Source organism: Tiliqua scincoides, chromosome 11 (assembly GCF_035046505.1).
Source record: "Tiliqua scincoides isolate rTilSci1 chromosome 11, rTilSci1.hap2, whole genome shotgun sequence".
In the NCBI taxonomy this organism is placed as follows: Eukaryota; Metazoa; Chordata; class Lepidosauria; order Squamata; family Scincidae; genus Tiliqua; species Tiliqua scincoides.
In genome coordinates, this window is record NC_089831.1 from 3,491,105 (window position 1) to 3,511,883 (window position 20,779).

The 20,779-nt window shown below is 47.1% G+C and overlaps 1 protein-coding gene across 1 annotated transcript; it reads right to left on the reverse strand.

Annotated features, from left to right (window-relative positions):
* Window positions 1-1,140: 1,140 nt before the first annotated feature.
* Window positions 1,141-13,771, reverse strand: NEURL3 (neuralized E3 ubiquitin protein ligase 3). Its single transcript, XM_066639642.1, has 4 exons — window positions 13,531-13,771; window positions 2,934-3,434; window positions 1,984-2,046; window positions 1,141-1,415 (listed from the first exon to the last, which is right to left on the reverse strand). The coding sequence occupies exons 2-4, from the start codon at window positions 3,358-3,360 to the stop codon at window positions 1,141-1,143; spliced, it is 765 nt and encodes a 254-aa protein (XP_066495739.1). The 5' UTR covers window positions 3,361-3,434; window positions 13,531-13,771.
* Between the last annotated feature and the right edge of the window lie 7,008 nt (window positions 13,772-20,779).

Sequence of the window (20,779 nt, forward strand, 5' to 3'; positions counted from 1 at the left end):
CAGTGCTTCTGAAATGAAATAAGTCTATCTCTCATCAATCCTGCCTGATCTATCGCATCTAGTGACACCTCCTGCAAGGGATTTTCCAGTGGCATGGCAGGAAAATTTGCCAACTGGTTCTGCTTCCCCCCCAAAAAAAAGTCCAAGACCTTTTGTTCTCTTAATGTCATTTCAAGGCCTTCCTATTTCCCCATTTCCCTATTTCCTTCTTTTTCATTTCTTTTGGACTCTCCACAGAGTTTCCCTACCCCTTACTTCTACGATTTTATGTATAGTTTTTCTTCTATTTAAATCCATTCTTTTACAGCCTTACCAAAGATTGCATCGCAGGGACACTAGTGACATCTGAGCATAGGATTGCACTATCAGACTTATTATGTGGCTTGGAATTGATTTATGCATTTTAGTGAGGGGCACTAAACGTCCCTGAACTGTTCAATCATATTAAGATTTACTGCTCACTATGTCTATTTTTTTTTTCTTTTACAAAAACAAGCATAGTATTTGGAGGTTTACATTTTGGCTTACTGGGGGTGACATATCATTGAATTATGAAAGCTGTTGTATTAATACAAAGAAGCAAATTGAAAAAACACAGGGTACAATCCTATAGGTGTTTACTCAGAAGTAAGCCCCATTGTGTTCAATGTGCCTTACTCCCAGGAAAGTTCATATAAGATTGCAGTCACAGGCAACTTAAGTGAGAGGAAAAAATAGTCTTGCCTGAGCAAGAAACATGTTGCCAATAAAGGATATGACTTTGTTTTATATATAGTGTTTAAAAGCAAAATAATTTTAGCAGCATTTTGATCCTACTTCCCCATGTCTGGCACCCTAAGACACCACTTTAAATCTCACTTCACAATGCTCTGCTTCTCCAGAGATCTGTCATTTTGCTTGGTTGCGAAGCAGAGACAGTCATCTGCTTGCCCTTTGAGCACCCTGGATGTTGATTTTGTGAGCGTTGATGAGTCCTGTAAGAAAGCCCCTTCCAAACAGCCCCTTCCATCTCTCTCTGTGGCGAGACTCTCTTTGCACATCTCCCCTTTCGCTCAACTGTGTCCTCTTTGCCTTTTTCAGTACTGTGGTTTTCCATCACTAGGGAAATGTTCCAAGTGCATCATAATCCCAAGAGCTTCATCATCGAGGGGGCAGGAGGTTCTTTGAATCTTTCAACCAGTTTTCAGCGTGGTTGTGTTTTGGGGGCCAAACTGGGGAGCAAAGGACTTTCTCAACCCTCTGCCGGCACAGAGGGCAGCAGCCAGAGGTGTGCAGAATCTTCAAGGAGCAGCCAGCGCAGAAACTGGAGTGGCAGCAAGGTAGCATTGTGGCATTGGCCTCGGCTCCACAGCACACCACACATTCCTCACCATTGCTCACCTCAGGAAGGGCATGAAGATCCTTGCAGGTAGACTCTGGGGAGGCACAACATTGCATATAAAAGGTATGGAACAAGCAGTGTAGGAGCAAGTTCTTTTCCTGCCCCTTCTTCCCCTCCCATTTAGGGATCTGATCTGCTAAGAGGGACTCATTAACACAGCCCAGCTGGATCAGGCCAAATAACCACCCAGTCCAGCTTCCTGTATCTCACAGTGGCCCACCAGATGCCTCAGGGTGCACACAAGACAACAAGAGACCCATATCCTGTTGCCACTCCCTTGCCCCCGGCATTCAGACAGAGGCAACCTCTACAACCCAGAGGTTGAATACAGTCGTCATGACCTATGATGGACATTTAGTCCATCAATCTGATCGATCCCCTCTTCAAGGCCTCTAAGCCAAGTGCCTTCACAATATCCTATAGCAAGGAGTTCCATCATTTTAATTATGTGCTAGATAAAGAAATGAGCCTCACGTTGATTTTTCCAGTTCATTAGGGGGAAAGAAATTGCTTAATGCCAGTCTTGGGCAACTGTGACCAGGATGGCTTCCTGGACTAATAGAAATTAAACAGAAGAGCACTGATAGCTCCCAGACACTCACCAGCTGGCCCATTGAGATTTAACAGATTGGGGCCTTCAGTATCAGCAAATGCACTTGAGGGATCTGAAAGAGAGAGAAGGAAGAGTTCAGAATGCAACAACTCAGCCCAGACTGGAACTCCCTACCCATGAAATTAGTTAGCTCCCATTTGTGGGCAGGAAAGTGGCAGAGAGAACCCCACAGTGGCAGAGATGGATGCCTCCCTCCCCCCACCAATCTGCTACCGGAAGCAACGGTTTCAGTTGGCCTCATGGATGTGATGGCCTCCTTCCACTTGGGAATCTTGTGCGTACTCACTGTAAAGTAGCATTTGTCATCTGGCCAAGGGCGTGGCTTTTTAGAGAAATCTCTGGGGATTTCAACTATCAGTTGCTCTTAACTGGGCTTGGGCCACTCTTTTGCTGTCTCCTTGGTTTTGTTTTGCTCTTGGTTTTATGATTGAGCAATGGTTTAAACCGGGATTCTTCAACCTGTGGGTCACAACCTGGGGTAAAGAAATGAGACCCCAATGGCATCGTGAAGGTTGTGAGGATTTGTGAAGGTTGTGGGTCACAACCCACAATTGGAGGGTTGTGGCAAACTTTTGAAATCTATGCAAAAGAGGGATTGGACCCATCCAATCATGGTCCTGCTGCCTTATCAAAACTGAGTTCTTGATAGAATCCTCTGCTCGCTGTCTTGTCCCAGGGATCCTAAGGCTGACCCTGCTCAGGCTGCTACCTCGCAGAGTTGTTATAAAGACACAACACTAGGGGGTGTAAAGACAGTGCGGGGGTGGGTGATGATGGGGACGGGGTGTGGGTGGTTCAGGTCCTGGGAGGGGGGTGGGATTGGCAGGTGTTCCCAGTCACATACTTGCTGGCATGTTGGAAATAATTTTTTCATAAATATATGCACAAAATTAGAATCCAGGATGCCGACAAATTGGCTGGTTTGTTTCAGTTGCTTACCCAGAAGCTGGACAGCTTTGGTCCTTCCATAGATATCCACCACAGCCCACAGAGAGATGGTGACTGGGACACCATCGAACAGCAAAGAGCACTCAGCCCTGTGGTTGTTGCTGCAGAACACGGAGCCACATCCATCCATCCAGAAGCTGATGATGGTCCCTTCCCCTTCGTATTCTTCTGGCAAGACACACGCCCACGTCTTTCCTCGGGAGACCAGGTTGGGGCAAACAAACGGGGGCAGCTTGTTCGGCTCAAGGCGGGAGGGGTCCTCCCCAGTGAAGCCCAGTCGTAGACCTCCCTTCCACTTGCAGTCCTCTTCGAGGATCTTCAGCTTCACCTTCTCATAAGGTTGGACCGGGCGGTTGGAGAAGACGATGCCATTGTGGAAGGTGGCCGCCCGGCTGGCTATTCGGTGAGACTGGTCCATGGTGATCTGGGACCCTTTGACATATGGGTGGAAGAAGAGAGGGCTGCATGGATGCTGCCAAGGTTCCTCGGAGTCTGTGGGAGACACGAGCATAGCCCTGAATATTCTCATGCACTATGGTTGACTTTCATTTGTGAAGGACTCTGCTGACTAATGAATAACTTTTGGGGGAGGGGAGCAGCTGTGACATCCAGATAACACTCATGAAGCTCTTTGCATGCTCAAAAATGCTAAACAAATGCTCATTATCAATTTTAATTTCACACAATAGTTCAATATTATTGCTTATGTGCATTCTTTTATAATGCATGTTAATATTGTGTCTTGAGTCTTGTGGCACAATTTAAAGAATAACATGACTCCCTGGATCACAATCCACTCTATCCCTATGAGAGAGGAAGAGAGTGCTGCACTAGAACATTGTAGAGTGGGAAGAGGAGCAGAGGCTGGCAAACCATCATAGCAATTGGGGGGGGGGGGAGAGCAAGGTAACTACCTTGAAATGCAGGGTATCTCTTTTGAATCCACCACCTTGTTTTGTTCTTGCCTTTACTTATGGTCTCTTGTATATTTATCACCCACCCAGAAGTGGCCAGTGTTCTTTCACCGGAAGAAAACTCAGCCTAGGCATTGCTGTCACCTGGAACCTCTAGCTACTTGGGGAAGTGGGGGAACGTACAACTGTCTAATGAAGAAAGAGGAAAGTTGTGTGTGCTCTTCTCCCAGCAGCCCTAGAGACAGCTCTCTCAAGCCAATTCTGGGGAGCATTGTCCCATTTTAACACCATAACACTTGCATTTCTCAAAACAACGGTTAGTGCAGTTCCTTGGCCAATACCAAATTCTGCACTGTTTGTGCAGTCCTGTAGTAGAATCATATGCACACTAGTCAGTTCTGCTGTAGTGGGGAAGGAGCTGGGAGTACTGTTAACCCTTTGCTCAGAACTCTGCAAAACATGCGATCACCACTAAATGTCGCTCTGCAACACTCGGGATTCTTCTGAGGCTATAGAGGGACATTAGCCAAGTCTATGCTTCCTGTATGAGGATCGCATTGCCTGATTGCGAAGAACACAAAACTGAAATCAGCCAACTTGAGTCACATGAGTGCTTTCATTTTCATGTTGAAGCAGCAAAGAACCTTGTGAAACTTTAAAAACAATCAAATTGGTTGAAGGAGAAGCTTTCATGGACTATAGTCCACCAGAGAAAGTAACACCTTTTGCAGACGGGTGTGTATATAACTGTATATAAAAGAGAACTGAAAACAGCAGAGTCAAAGGCAGGAGGAAATGTGAAAAGCCTGGTCTTATGCAAAGCTTAAAAGTATATATACAACATTAAATGTGTTGACAAGTCCCTATTAGTTATAACCTTCTGGCAATCTAGCTGAACTCTATGATGTCAAGACTTCTTATACATTCAAATTCAGCTGATTTCTTACTCTAATCTTATATTTGGATTTATTTTATCTTGAGCATTTGCTCTTCAGGCAAACAAACAAACATACATACCAAGTGACAGAGAGGAAAAAGCTTCCTTTATTGTTGTAGATTCAAACCTAGTGGATTGGCTACAGGAAGGTGATTAATTCATTCTGTGCTGCAACTGGCAATTCTTAATATTCTCAATTAATGCAGTGCTGTGCAGGTTCAGTAAGATGCAAGTCTCACTGTGTTCAGTGGGGCTTACTCCATGTAAGCGGGCACAGTACTGCAGCCTCAGTTTAAGACCTTTGGAAAATGTTCGGTTTGACAAGAAGCATCCACTCCCACCCTTTTTGTAACCCTTCCTGTTTTGATGGAGCTTACTGTACTTTCCAGTGTCCTTTTCAAGATCATCCTTCAGGCAACGAGTAGATTTCAGAACAATTAGACACTGCTTATATATCAGTGCACCGCACAGCAAGGGCACGTGGGACATGGTTGATGCGCTTTGATTACCATTTTCCTCAAGTCACTAGCTTTGGTGCATCACCAATTGCATTGGGGGGAAAGCACAGCCTCAGAGGTGGAGGAGGAGAAGTAGTGAAGGCAAAAATTAGGTGTTCACTGCCAATTGGCTGCCTGAGGCGACTGCCTCAGTCTGCCTCATGAGTGGGCCAGCCCCGGCTTTCCCACCAACTAGGGGCTCCAGAGCGACTTACAAATAAAAATAGCATAAACTCACAATAAAGTAGAACTGAAAGAGAAATGCAGCAATAATAAATTCATAAAGTCATATGAAGACCTGGTAGAGCATTTGCTCAGCTCAAAACCTGAAATGAGAAAATGTTGAGTCTGAGTGTGGTTGGTGAGGTTCTCAGTCTACCTGATCTCATTTCCAGTTTGTGTGTGAAACATGAGCCCTTTCTCGTTGCATATACACATATGCATAAACGTTGTATATACGCAACAGAGATCAAATGTTTACACCTGTGGGCTGGGCAGAAATGGGTTAATAAGGGATTTACCTGGCAGAAGAGAAGAGACTTTGTTAATTCTCACCCCAGCAAACATAACCTAAGGCACTGCCCATTAATAGAGCTGCTCGTATAAGTTTATGACCGGAATTGTTTATAGTGTGGAGACGCCCAGGTGCAGAGACACCTGTGTTGAGCATCTAGAAGTTGGCTGGGAGAACAGACTAGCAGGAGTTCAATGGTAAAGAGACCCCCATGTCTTTGACCCCCCATAGCAGGGGGTCAGAGTGACCCCAGACTCCCCTGGAAAAATTGGGGAGGGAAGAGGACTGTGTGGATGCAAGGCAACCTTAGCCATCAAAAGCAGCATGTGGGCAGGCAGAAGGGAAATAGTTACCAAATCTGGGTGAAATTGTTCTTAAAGATTCCTCCCCTCCCCACGCACACACACAAGGTGTGATGTCATTAAGACCAGAAGCCCAGTGAGAATCTCCAGGTTTGCTTTCAGTTGTCATCTGGAGCAGTGGATGTGGAGCTAAAGGGGGGCAGTGGGGTACATTGCTGTTGGTACCACACCTAGAGGGGGTGCCAACCCACACCCCTGACGGCAGATCAGGTCAAGCTGTGAATGGCCTCCCAACACCATCTCCTGGACACCCTAGGGTGTTCTGGGCATTTGGCCTCCAGGGGACGTTAGCACTCCAAAGGGGGAGTGTTAAAAAATTTTGGGTCTCCAGGTTCCAGATCCCTTACTTATGCCACTGACCTGGAGGCTGAATGGATTCCTGGAGCCTCTGGTCCTGGAGGATTGGCGACCCTAGTGGAGTTGGGGCTGGAAGGGTGCATGCCCTGTGGGCATTGTCCTCAGCATCAACTGTCTTCCTCCACCCTAGGAGAGCCTTTACACCAGTGACTCAAAATGTGCCCCCGGGCTCCCTGAGACCCCTTCAGGGGCTCCACAAGCACACCATAAGTGGCTGCCATCTGCCCCTTGCCCCATTTGTTCATCCATCCCTCCCTCCTCCCCTGTTCAAGGCTCTCCTTCCTCATTCCCCTCTTGATCTGGCTCTTTATCGATATTCAACATTGGGCTTGGTATAGTGCCACTCTGCGCATGTACTGTGGCTCCCCAAGTCTCGAGTGCACCCAAGACTCCTTTTAGGAGATTTAAAAGTTTGAGAACTGCTGCTTTACATTGTGAAGGGGACTGCTTAGTGGGAGGAGGAAGACTTGGTCTCAGAAGGCACCTTCCTTCTGGGCACAAATCAATTTCCCATGAAATGTTCTCAGGTTCCAACTTGTGATATTCCCTTTCCATGATCCCTTCTTAGTCATGCACATCAAGAAAGATCAGAAAAAATTCAAAAGAATTTTAGTACTCAAGCAAAACACACCCAGAGTGCACTTAAACTGCCTGATTCATAGATAATTTATAGATCTTTTTAGGCCAGGAAGATCCAGGCTTTGATGAGTTCTCTAAAGTGCTTCACAAGCAAGGTAGGACCATTTTATTATCTCCATATTACAGGAGGGAGTGCTAAAAAGAGGTGGCTCACTTCAGTTTACCATGTGAGTTGTCGATTGAAGAAAGGTCTAAACCACAGGCTTCCTCGCCCCTCCGTTACATGATGCCGGGTCCAAAGGGCACAGATGATAAGCTCTTATCACAGGTTTTATTTTGAAAACAAACAATGTCTTGGAAAGAGTTCAAAAAGGAGATTTTTCACAGGGGAAAGAACAAATGAATGATGCCCCTTGTTCATTGTTCAATAGGAAATACTTGGTGGGAACTTTTATCACAGAAAATATAACCCTGAAAATATAACTTGGGACACAATCCTAACCAGGTCTACTCAGAAGTAAGTCCTTTTGTATTCAATAGGACATACTCCCAGGAAAGTGAGGTTGGATTGCAGCCTCAGGGGCCAATCCTATCCAACTTTCCAGCGCCGGTGCTGCCATAATGCAGCCTCAAGGTAAGGGAACAAATGTTCCCTTACCTTGAGGAGGCCTTTGTCACTGTCCCTCCACCACAGAATGCAGTGCATGCCCCATTGGCACAGCTGCACCGGCACTGGAAAATTGGATAGGATTGGGCCCTCAGTCTCCTAATACACATGCATGTCATTCTTGCAATTCCTAATTTAAGAAATGGAGGACAACCCTTTGAGTCAGAGCTAAGGTCCACCTAGGACAACAACGACCTCCTAAGCAGGACACAAAAGTGAGAGCCTTCTCCTGTTGTAAGTTCCCAACACTTAGTATTCAGGGATATACTGCCCTTGTACATGGAGGCTCTATTTAGTTATCATGAGTGATGAACCAGGCATTTATTTGAGCCTTCATCTACTGAAAATGCAAAGCTTGTCTTGATCATCTTAATTCTGAGCTATGAAGCAAGAGCTGAGTAGGCCCTCCCCTGCTGTTTGCATCCCCCCCCCCCCCCGCATCTTGTAGACTCCCTCTGAACATGGAGGCAGTGGTGTAGCTAAGGAGGTGCAGGGCATCAAGCTTTAGGGGGCAACGAGCTGAGCTTGACACTAGTGACCAAAATTGTGAAAATCTTGGTATGTATGAATAATGTTCATCAAGTTATATGTCATTGGAAAGTGCAATGCAAACCGCATTGGACTATCTGTATTCTATCAAAAGTTATGGCCAATTAACCAGAACATAAAACACAACTGCCTTATTGAACAAAAAGTGAATTTTCTTAACTCAAAACTGACCTATGAGACTGATTGTTCTGAGAGCGAACGACATGTTATTATATTATTGACATGTTGCAATGTCTTGTTATTATGCTACAGCATGGAACCAATAAGGTATTAGTATGAGTCAGTTCTCCTTTCCATGTACAGTTATCCCATATTCCATGTAATACAGTTATCCCTGCTAACTGAGTAAAGAGCCGCTTTTCCAAGTGGTGCTCGTCTTATATTTAACAGGGGGAGAATAACTGTCCCTCTTCACCCCCAGTACAGTGTCTCAAACCAATAAGGAGCACACTTTTTATTTATTAATTAAATTTGATTTTCTCTTGGGGGGGTACAAATCTTCTTTGATTCCAGGCAGCAGATAGATGCTTTAGTTATGCCACTGACTGGTGGGAGGCAGCAGAGCAAGTGGGTGGCGAGCTGCTGGGGGAGGAGGTGGGTTCCTCCCAATTTTCACTTTTAAAAAGCCCGGACCTGATATCGCTTCCAGTTGTGACATCATTTCCAGGGCAACATTTTGAACAATGATCGTGAACCGGGCTACACGATCATTAGCTACGCCACTGCATGGAGGTTCTGTTCAGCTGCAGTGGCTGAAGCCATTGATAGCTCTAGTTATCAATGGTATTAAATAGATGAATTAAACAAAATAATTAATTAAATATATAGCTTTTAATAGATTAGAATACATAAACAGTGCAATCCTAACTTGCGCTGGAAACAGGCAGGCCAGTGGGCCTGCACTGTATCCAGTGCAAGTTTCAGGCACTTAGTGGCTCCGCCAGGGGCAAGAGGAATCATTTCCCCTTACCCTGGGAGAGCCACTGCAGCCCCAATGGGGCTACTCAGATCTGTGCCACTGCTGGAGGTAGCGCAAATCCAAGCGGAGCTGGCCCGGGCTGCCCTGGAATGGGGTTAGGATCTGGCATAACAACCATATCCTGGCCTCGCCTCCCACTACCTGCTTGCCTGCCTGCCCCAGGTCTGCCCCCAATCTGCTCTCCCCCCGCCCGAAACACCTTCTCCTCGTCTCCTCCCAGCCCTCCCCACCCAAACTCACCATCCGCAGGACCCGCAACAGCACAATTTGGCCATCACAAGTCCCTTGCGCTGACCTAACTGCCTCCAGAATGGCGCAAAAGTGCTTTACGGCACTTTCCTGACACCCCAGGGCCAATGCAAGGGACTTGCGCCGGCCTAACTACCTGTTACGATTTTGCCCGTAGTGCAACAGCCATCTGATTTAGTGGCTGTCGACACATCCAGTGGCAATGAAATCCGTAGGCATTATGTTAGCCTATATTATGGCATTATGTTAGCCTGGCTATAGCTCCTCAGTGGCAAGGAACAGGTGGTCTGTGCACACTCAGAGGCATTTCTTAAAAAAAAAAAAAAAAAGTCTTCAGGGCTGTGTCCTGAAAATGAACAGGCTCAAAGCCAGCACTTGGCTGTAGCTTGTTAGCATAAAGCAGCAATTGTCAACATTTTTCTTCTCATTGTGCATGGGCCTCCATGGTCTTCTTTATGGTCTTTGCCTCTTATGATGTCACTTCTGGTGTCCAGAAGACTCTTCTGGGTCCTGCCGCTCTGTTTCTGTGGCAACTACCTGTAGTAACAAATTCTGTCCCTCTTCCTCTGCCATCAGAGCCATCCAAGGTCTTGCAGAGCCAGTGGAGGAAGAGGGACAGACAATTCATTACTATAGACCAGCCATTTTCAACCACTGTGCCTCAGGAGTTTGGGGAGGGTCAATTACTAGTACGGCCATTGGGGGATTTGAGCGGGGGCACAAACCAGCAGCAACATGGTTTGTCATCTTGTCAGACAAAATATCTTGTCAGTGTGCCATGAGGTGAAAAAGGTTGAAAATCACTGCTATAGACAGTTGCCCCAGAAACAGAGCCGCAGAACCCAGAAGAGTTTTCAAGCAATTTTCAGCTGCTGTGCCCCAAACTTTGGGGCATAAAGAATATAGAAATGCTGGCATAAAGAATATGCTGGCATAAAGAATATAGAAATGAGTAGCTAGGAGTTTGGGGTTCTTTTTCCTCCCCCTGTCCGACCAGATTGCCCCACTGGAACGTTGCCCACAAGGGCCCCCAACCATCCTCAGATGCCTCAACAACCCTCTCTAACCCCCCTCTGGCTTCTTACCATCAAAAGAACTCAGGCAGTTGCCCATGTCCTCCTGCCAGGCTAGTCTCCTACTTGATCCTTCTTTCCAAGGAGGCCAAAGGCTTCTGTTCAGTTGCTCAGAGAAGCCTTGTTTGCTCTGTTGTCATGCCAAGAGAAAGAGCCGTTTTTATAGGCTGGTGCACTCTCCAGAGTTAAAAATTAATCATCGTTTATGTGTGAGTGTGTTTTATTGTCATAAGATGTGGTTTCTTTTCTGTTCGGGGATTTCCAGTACATTGTGGTTTGTTGGGGGAGGGGGATGGAGGAGTGTGTACCATGAGCCACACCTCCAAGCAGCACCAAGCCCTGGCTTCTTGCCGTCCTTTGAAAGATTTTGCATCCAGCTACTCCTGGACTGTTCTTTGTGTGTGTGTTTCCATTGGCAAGATTCAGTGATCCCTTCAGTTTGCTTTCATGCAAAAACACCACCATCACCCCTGCAGTTGTCTTCCTTTCTAAGGACAGTCCCTAATTTTCTGGCACATGTCCTGAGAAAAATCAAAATCTAGCCCAATTTTTGCCTTGGAAGAATGCCGTCTGCACGTTTGTCTTTGTGAGTTGCCAAGATTGTCACTCTGTGATGCTTGCAGGCATCTCCAGATGCAGTCCTTGGGATTGGCACTTCTCAGCTTGAAACCCTGGAGTGGCACTACCATGCAGACAATACTGAACCACACGGTGGACACTACTCAGAGCACGTGACACCTCCTTACTCACCTGAACTTAGCAATGCATGGCACCTGGGAGCTGTGGTGTCAGGCGGGAGGTGCGGACCATGCCAAGTGACACACACAGGGAGGGTGACACCACAACTGGCCAAAAAAATTTTAATGTTGGTATTTTAATAATACCATCATGTTACATATCATACAATCCATAATTTCCTGCAGAATGCAATGAAACAAACAGCATTGAAATATCTCTATTCTATCTAAAGTTACAGTCAAAAAACCCAGCAGGGGCAGGGTGACGTTGCTTCACCACGCCCACCGTTGAGGTGTTGCCCTGCCCACTGCATGGGAGGAAGTCCATCATAGGGTGACATGCTGGCCTCTCACACCAGGTCACGCAAACCCTAGTGGCCTTGAAACCCTATTTCTGGCCATTCAAAGCCTCGGGGAGCAGGAATGCCCATCCACTGCAAGACAAGTCACAGGCTTCCACTCATCAGGGGGTTGTGTGGCACGCCTGCCTCCTGGCACATCACCCAGAGCGGACCTACACCTGGCCCCACTCAATACACTACTGGGACTACGGGAACCAAAGATCTGACTAGGGAAAAGGCTTTTTGCATTGGGTCTTAGCCTTCAGGGTTCATACCAGGGATGTACTGCAAAATGGTAAGGTATACCATGTGATCGCTTCTGCATAAATATGCAGAAATATTATGTAGTACACCTTTACAGTGGGACTGTGGGAGGAGTGCACTCCTTTTCCCCAAGAAAAGTTAGCGGCCTCCACAGTCCACAAGACTGGAAATCAGGGCTGGCCCTTCTGAGAGGTCTCATGAGATAACTGCCTCAGGTTGAAGGGGAGCACCTGTACCATCAGCCTGCTGATGTCTGCTGCTCCTCCCTATTGACTCCCCAGATTTGAAAAGGAAGAAAGGGAATGGTATGGAAGAGGAAACACAGAGGGGTGAGGAGAAGCGTGTTGTGGGCTAGAACATCCACAACACTCTAGCCCAGGGGTGCCCAAACCCCGGCCCTGGGGCCACTTGCGGCCCTCAAGGCCTCTCTATGCGGCCCTCAGGGAGCCCCCAGTCTCCAATGAGCCTCTGGCCCTCCGGAGATTTGTTGGAGCCCACACTGGCCCGACGCAACTGCTCTCAGCGTGATGGCAACTGTTTGGCCTCTCAGATGAGCTGTGGGATGAGGGCTCCCTCCACTGCTTGTTGTTTCACGTCTGTGTTGCAGTAGCAGCAGCAAAGGAAAGGCCAGCCTTGCTTTGTGCAAGGCCTTTTATAGGCCTCGAGCTATTGCAAGACCTTCATTCATTCATATAAGTCCATTTTTAATATATTCATTTATGTAAATTTATTCAAATTTGAAATGTAAATTAATTTGGCCCCCCGACATGGTGTCAGGGAGATGATGTGGCCCTCCTGCCAAAAACTTTGGACACCCCTGCTCTAGCCCACTGCTCTATTTCACACTACGTTTTTTCTTCAACCCACTTCCTATTCAAATCTAGGAAGCTGGTAGGAGTAGCCATAGCAGTAGCTGGTCTTTGACTGCAAAAACAGGGAGAGTTAAAACACAGATTTGGGGGAAGTGTGTATGGTCAACAATGTCCTTGCTGGCTTAAGGTGTGGTTTGCTTGCTGGCTTGCTGGCTGGTTAAGGTGTGTGCTGCTTAACAACTGTTCGCTTAATGACAGGCTGCATATATGATGGTGATCGAAGCACAATAAAAATGCTCTTCATGAGGCAATCACGTCTCCCGTAGCCTGCAGCAGAGGGTCTGTTTACACAACAGAGAGGCTCTTAATGCAAAGAAGAGGCAATCTGCCTCCAGCACCCTGTGCAGCCAGCTAGTGTCTGGCTTACACAACAAGTGTCTGCTTACACAACAAAGGTAATAGATTGGACTGAATGTTCACTTAATGACCTGATTGCATAACAGGGATAGGAGAACTTAGTCTCATTGTTAATGTTACATTGTTAATGTAGTGGTTCTTGAAAGAAAGAACCTTCTTTCAATTTGTAAAAATCCCTGCGTGGATTTAATAAGCCTGCCTATGTAAACCGCCTTGAATAAAGTCTTGAATAAAGACCAAGAAAGGCGGTATATAAATACTGTATATTATTATTATTATTATTATTATTATTATTATTATTATTAAGTGGTGCACACCTGTATTTGATACACAAACTCACCCCGAGGAGGTTATTTTTGGTTCAGGCACTGAAGTATCTCTGGAGGCCTCTGTCTTTCACAGGGGGTGAAATTCCCAACTCGGCTGACAACATTTCCAGGAATGCAGGTGCTTTCTTTTCAAGTGCTCACATGAGCTCTTGGTCAATAGGCTTTGAATTGAAAAGTGAAACTGCCCTCTCCAAAGCAACTGTGTTTGCTCTCAGCAAGCCAGGCCAAGAGGAACCATGTCCTTCCAAGTCCTCCTCCCTGTGCATTGCTTGCTCAATTCAATGCTCAGCACTCACACCAAGGCAACCCCACAGCTCCTCCTAGCATTGACATATCGACACTGCAAGCTGCCTTACCTGGTGATGTTGATAGTAGTCTGTGAAAACTGATGTTTTAATAAATGAGTTGGTCTTTATGTTGCCATAAAGCTTCATTGTTTGCTTGTATTATTGTTGCTTCATTATTGTAGCATCCACTGTGCATTCATGCACATTCCTCTTTTGAAGAAGAAGGGGGGAAAAGCAGAATCTATTGTATTTTAAGGGAGAAAGCGGGAAGTGACCTCACCATTTCTCTGCTGTTCAGTGCTGTGCACAGCAGCTTCTGTTGGAGATAGGAAGGCTGGTTTCTCCTGTGCCCAGTTGGGGGGGAAGATTACACACCCAACCAAAGTGCGACAATAGCACTTCCAGACTTGGTTCACAAAATGCGCCCCTTTGCACCCAAACTGCCTCACAGTCAGTGGTGTAGCTAGAGGGGGTGCAAAGCATCCAGTTTTGCAGGTAGCCTCATTGCAGCATGCAAGCGGCCCCTCATTTTGGAGCCATGCCAAGCGGTGGGAGTTAACGGAGGTGCACACCTGGCTCCAAAGGGGAGGAGGAAGGGCCCCTTGCACGTTGCAGTGAGGCTTCCTGCAAAACTTGGTGCTTTGCATCCTCTCTGGCTAAACCACTGCTCACAGAAGAGGTATTTTCTGCTGTGGATGGTGTGGCAGACTCTCCAGGATTGGCAAGAAATCTTGAAGAATCCACACCAACCTCCATGGGACTACTGAAAGCAAGCCCAAAGATTTAGACCACGTCTCCTTGCTTGAATGACATAACACCACATTGGAAAAAGAACTTTCCAGGTATAGCTTCTGGCAGAGTTGGAATCCCTAACTATGGAGCATTGAGAGCAGCTGTCGCTGGGCTGAACATGCTGAATCTGATCCTACAAGCAGTGAGGGGGATGCATCATATGAGAAATTAGGGCTGGCCTACCCATGAAGTGAGGTGAATTGCTCAGGTGAATATCTCTCATCGGGCGCAATCCTAACCCACTTTCCAACACTGACATAAGGGCAATGCAGCTTGGAGATAAGGGAACAAACATTCCCTCACTTTGAGGAGGCCTCCGTGAGTGCCACCCAACTGCAGGATGCACCACATGCCCCACTGGCACAGCTATGCCAATGCTGGAAAGTTGGTTAGGATTTGGGCCATCCTCGGCTACCTCACAGAGTCATTGTGAGGACAAAAGGAGGGGAGGAATTCAGCTTTGCATCATGTGCACTGACTTCCAGTACATCTGTGTTTTAGAGGTAGATTCTACTACCCACTAAAGCAACCAGGGGTCCAGGGCCGAACAGGGAGGTTTCCTAGTAGGCGGTAGCGGAGGCAAAGCCTCCTTTGTGCCATCACCTGCAATGGTAGCCACAATACTGGAACCCTTGCCCATCCACTGACGGGAGCATGCCGCTGGGGGCCCCTTGCAGGGCTCGTGCTCACTTTCTGCTGGAGCCACCCTGCAGATCTCCCCCCAACTCACACATCTTGCTTGGCTCTTCTTGGCAGTCCCCCCAACACAAGTTTGGGGCCACCAGAGGGAGCCAAAGTCCCTGCAGAGCGCCCATGGAGCCTGAATTGCTTTCCAAGAGCAAAATTGTGAGAACAACACACTTTGGGCTGGAGGAAGGAAAAGGTGTAGCCTTGGTGCCAAACTAGATTTCAGATTGCAGTGCTGGTATTGCTACATCCCCCTGCCGTTCAGGGCTTTCAAACTTCCCCTTGGCTATCTTCATAGAAACTGGAGATGAAAATAGCACATCAAAAACCAACAGAAGGTGACCTAGTTCCTCTCTCTCTTTATAGCTGCGCATATTATTAGCGCATTACTGGTGTGAGTTTCCTCCTGTGGTCTTGGCCAGTACAGTGAGAGACCAGAACGTGCGCTTCAGTTATCACCAATGCTTCCAGGTTTAGTGCAGCTTGCGTGACCACTTCCTCTGAAGGAAGCAGACTAAGGTTCTCTGAATGCAAAACAAAAATGTCCCACAAATGGACTGCCATGAGGAGAAGAGGCTGTCTTGCCTGGGGATTGAATGGTGCATGCCTCCTGCCATGAGTGACACTGTGGCACCCTCAACGGGAGAAGTTCTCCTGCAGCATTGCAATGCGCAGGGATTGGCCCTTTACATACTGTTACAGCCAGCCTTAGAAGTTGTGGGGCCCAATAGTTGTGGGCCAATATGTTTTGCTGGGACCCTGGTTCACAGCCAAGGACTGTAGAGATATCAATAAAATGTATTATAGACTTTCTATCTCAATGATAGAATGGAAAGCAATCAAAATGTGCACTTTAAAAGTACATGTGAGTTCATGGACCCAATTGATCATGACCCACCATAAGACTTTAAGAAAGGCCATTCCCCCTTAAGGGGAGTGACCCAGGAATGGATGCCCCTGTGGCACCACAGCGATCACGACACCAGGCACCCAGGGGCTTGTCTCTCTACCTGAAGGGGGGTCTGCAAGCCTCGGAGAGGGTCCAGGAGGCCTGCAACCCCCCCCCTCCGTGGGTCTCCCAGACCCTCCCCAAGGCTTGCATACCCTGCTGGCAGGGAGACAAGCCTCTGGGTGTCCATGGCACCATGAGCGCTGCATTGCCGCCAGGGCACATCCCCCTTCCCAGTCCCCACTAGCACTTACCAGGGGCTCTTGAACTCCCTGAGGGTTTGAGAACTGCTGATCTAAGCACGTTTTAATATCATACATACCAGCTTACAAGTAAGCACACAAAACGTGTAGATTGCCTTTCAAAAGGAAGTAGTTGCAGAACCACTTGTTTTAGTGGCTGCAAAATGATTTCATAAAAATATTGATTTTATTTTTTGTTTGTTTGAAAAAAATTCAAAAAGTAGATTAGTGTAGGGAGGCCTTAGGCATGAGGCCCAACTTGCTTAAAGCCAGTCCCGCCAGGTATTGAGGGCAGTGGCATAGCTAATGATTGTGTAGCCCAGTGCAAAGCTCAAAATGATGCCCTGGAAGTGACGTCACGCCTGGACTTTTAAAAAGTGAAAATTGAGGGGAAACCTGCCTCCTCTCCTCAGCAGCTCTCCACCCACTTGCTTGCCACCTCCCCCAAGCCAGTGGCATAGCAAAGGCATCTATCTGCTACCTGGGGACAAAGTAGATTTGTAACCTCCCTCCTCCAAGACAAAATTAAATTTAATTAAGTAAATAAAGAAAAAGAGTGCCCCTGCTTGGTTTGAGACACTGTGCTGGGGTGAAGAGAGACAATTAATCTCCTTCTACTAAATATAAGAGGAGCACCGCTTGAAAAAGTGCCTCATTACTCAGTTATCAGGGGTCACTGTATTATAATGAGAGCTCATTATAATATAATGATTATAATTATAATGAGAGAGAGGTAATGAGAGCTGACTCATATTAACACCTTATTGGTTCAATTGGTGTCATTGACTCTCAGAACAATCACTCATAGGTCAGTTTTGAGTTAAGAAAATCCAGTTTTTGTTGCATAAAACAGTTGTGTTTTCATTTTCTGGTTAATTGGCCAAAACTTTTGATAGAATACAGATATTCTAATGGGGTTTGTTTCATTGCAGAAGCATTAAATTACCTTTCCAATGATATATAACATGATGGTATTATTCATATATACCAAGATCTTCACAATTTTGGTCACTAGTGTCAAGCTCAGCTTGTTGCCCCCCTAAAGCTTGATGCTCGGTGCAACTGCTACCTTCTGCACCCCCTTAGCTACGCCACTGCTCAAGGGGGGTTTCAAGCCACCCCAGGGATGTGTTGTTACTTCTTGTGCCTGTGAGGCACATGACATCATGGTGCCCCATGACCTGAAAGTCACCCCATGACCTGGAGGTTCACCTCTGGAAGCGACCGCTTCAGTTGCATCTGGAGGTGTTCCAAGGGTCAGAGAGGCTATGAATGCAGGAGGTATGTGGTCAGAGTCAAGTGAGGATCGCACATCCCTGAGCCATCCCAAGTAATGGAGAAGGAAGACCCCTGGGCACCCAGGAGGTGGTTGGAGGCTTAGGGAGGCTGCTTGCAGCCTCACCAAGCCTCAGACCACCTCCTGGACACCCAAGGGGCTTTTTTCTCCAGTGGGGAGGGCAGCTTGACACCTCAAGACCTGGCACCTGGTTTTTCAGAACAGCTCCCAGACACAGGGTGTGTGTGTGTTTGTGTTAAATTTGATTTTGTTGTATGGGGGTTGTTAAACATTTTTGTGCCCTTGGGTGCCAGATGCCTTAGCTGTGCTACTGCAGCACCTCTTTATTCTGACAAATGTATCAAGTGGGCCTAACATACTTTGGTATCAGCTCTTTCCTCCTCAGCTCCGCCGCAAAGGACGTTTGTGAGCATCTTGGCTGGGAGAGGTGACTTGCCACCTTGCAGGTGGATCTCAGGGCAAGGAGTCTCTGAAGGGTTAATTAGATCCATAAAGGCCTCCGCCAAACAGCCCTGACACGCAACTTTTGCCCTGATGTCAGGGTTTGTGTGGCAGCCGGGAGACACCTCAACCCGGCCAAGATGGATGAGGCTGTCTGCAACACCTGCACAGATTCCAGAAATAGCTCGCTCCCCCCTGCAAGTGAGGCGCGGACTTAGTAGGAGACCAAGGCCGCTACAAAGGAGAACAGGTTGGACCATATGGCTGTGTCATCTCCATGCTGGTTCAGATTAATTGTCCATCTGGTTCCACCTTTTGCAATCAAGGGAAGTTCCCAACCCAGCCGTGAGGATAATATACCTTTGCTGTTCTGCCTGCCGCATCTGGCTCCCAGAGAGGCTTGCAGCCATGCAGAATGCTGTCATGCACCAGGGTTGCCAACTGACCAAGAAATATAGCCTGGTTTACAGCTTGATCTGCAAAAATCACAGTGAGCAATATTGTGCCGTGCTCATCACTGGGGATGAACCTTTTGAACCTGTGTCCTATCTCTGTGCCCTTAGCTATAGGTGGCTATTGCTAAGGGCACAGAGACAGGACACAAACCTGTCAAAAGCCGGTCACCCACTCAGTCAGTTGCCGCCAGGAATTTGCAAGGTAGCCCTAGGCAGGAGATGAGCTCAGGCCCTCATCTGCAGGATGGGGATCATATTTCATTTTGAGCCATGTTGCTTGACTGAACATGAAATATTATCTCCCATCCTGCAAATTAGTGAGTGTTGTAAAGGAGGAAGGCATACATCAAATGCACCGAGCATGGTATTTGTGCAACAAACACATAAGTTGACAATTTTTTCTCCAGCAGTGCTCTACTGACACTTTTGAGCAGACAAGAATTGAGCAGAGGAATATGAGCCACTGCTCTGGATGAAATGTCGCTTGTTAATTCCTGCTCACCTAGGAGCTATGTAAAGCACAGGCTCCTCACCGGGAAGAAACAGCTGGCAACCTCAACAGCCACAGCAACCCTCCTGGTAAATATTTTGCCTTTCCTTCCTCTAATTTTGAGCAGAGTTGAAATCTGTGGTTATCTGCAGATGAAATTTCTCTTTCGCTTTGACTGGGCACTCTCTGATTTGAGTCAAGGCCCAAGATGTGTGTGCAAAGAAAGCAGTTTTTTTGGTATCAAAAAGGGGTAAATTCCTCACTGAAACACCCTGTGAGTCATATGGATGCTCCCATTTCAGTTAGGCCCAGAGGGCCCTAGAGCAAGCAATGGGCATATGTGAAGGTAGAGGTTGTGAACGGGGGGGGGGGGTGTCACATATTTTCTTGCTTCATTTTAAATGTGTTCATTTGGGAATGCCAACTGATTTGCACTGGTTGTGCTCCTGTGCATTTAACAACCATTTTAGCGCACAAAAACGGAAGCACACGAAACTTTATTTGGCATGGAGATAATATGATTGGGGGTGGAAGTTTCCCCTGTTGTATATCTGGGTGTCAAACTGCTGTGAAACACGCAGGAGCTCTAGGGACCCATAAAAACATGTGGCAGCCCTAGGAGCAAATGGGGCTGGGGTTGCCAGATATTTTACCAGCCCCTGCTGCTATGCCTTCAACGGCAGCTTAAGCTGCAGATGGTAGAGGCAATAATGCCAATCTGCAGAATGAGAAATGCTTTGTCTGCTGATATTTTTGCAGATTACGCTGCCGTTAAAGGCACAGGCACAGGCCATGGCCATTTCCTAGATTTATTTTAATTTTTTTCTCAACAACACCAAAGAATAAAAAGAGAAGAGTCCGCATAGGATGGATTCAAAGTTTATAGAAGAGATATTGTGAGTGATCATTATTACTGGGAGGCCAGTGACAATTCACAACATGTTGTCCTCTGCTGAGTTAATGAACTGAAGAACTGTACAGGAACAATGGTCTCCTGTTAGAGCTGACATGGGTGGATTCAGAGACGTGAACAAGGGAGAATCACATGCCTTTGGAATGTGAGAAACGAAGTGGGTGAAGATGTCTATGTGCAGGGCCAGCCAACTGGGCTCGTGAGGCCAACTGGGGCTCATGCCTCAGGGAGCAGGGTGGTAAGGAATGCCCACTTCTGCCCACCCATTCTCCTCTGTTGCTTCTATATTCACTTCCTGGACTGGAAAGGAAAAGGGGGGCACGCAGTATGGCTTTGAAGAAGTATGAAGGAGACACACGAGTGCACCACTCTCTTCTCCTTCATACTTCATTTTCTGCCCTGTCCCCGTCTTCCTTTTCTAATCTAGGCGGTGGGTGTGGAGTGGTAGACCAGAGTGCCCTAGAAACAGAGCTGCCGAACCTGGAAGAGTCTCCCAGAAGCTGGAAGTGACATCACAGGAGGAGAAGACCATAGAAAAGACCATTGCAGTGGTTCCCAAACCTTTTAGCACCAAGACCCACTTTTTAAAACAACACTCTATCCCAGGGGTGCCCAAACCCCGGCCCTGGGGCCACTTGCGGCCCTGGAGGACTGTCAATGCAGCCCTCAGGGAGCCCCCAGCCTCCAATGAGCTTCTGGCCCTCTGG

Bases quoted from the DNA above. Each gene is read 5' to 3' on its own strand.
- NEURL3 (XM_066639642.1), bottom strand. From the start codon at position 3,360: ATGGACCAGTCTCACCGAATAGCCAGCCGGGCGGCCACCTTCCACAAT. The intron at 2,047-2,933 runs GTAAGCAACTGA...TCTCTCTTTCAG, and splicing joins CAAAGCTGTCCAGCTTCTGG to ATCCCTCAAGTGCATTTGCT. The intron at 1,416-1,983 runs GTGAGTGTCTGG...GTGCCTCCCCAG, and splicing joins AAATCTCAATGGGCCAGCTG to AGTCTACCTGCAAGGATCTT.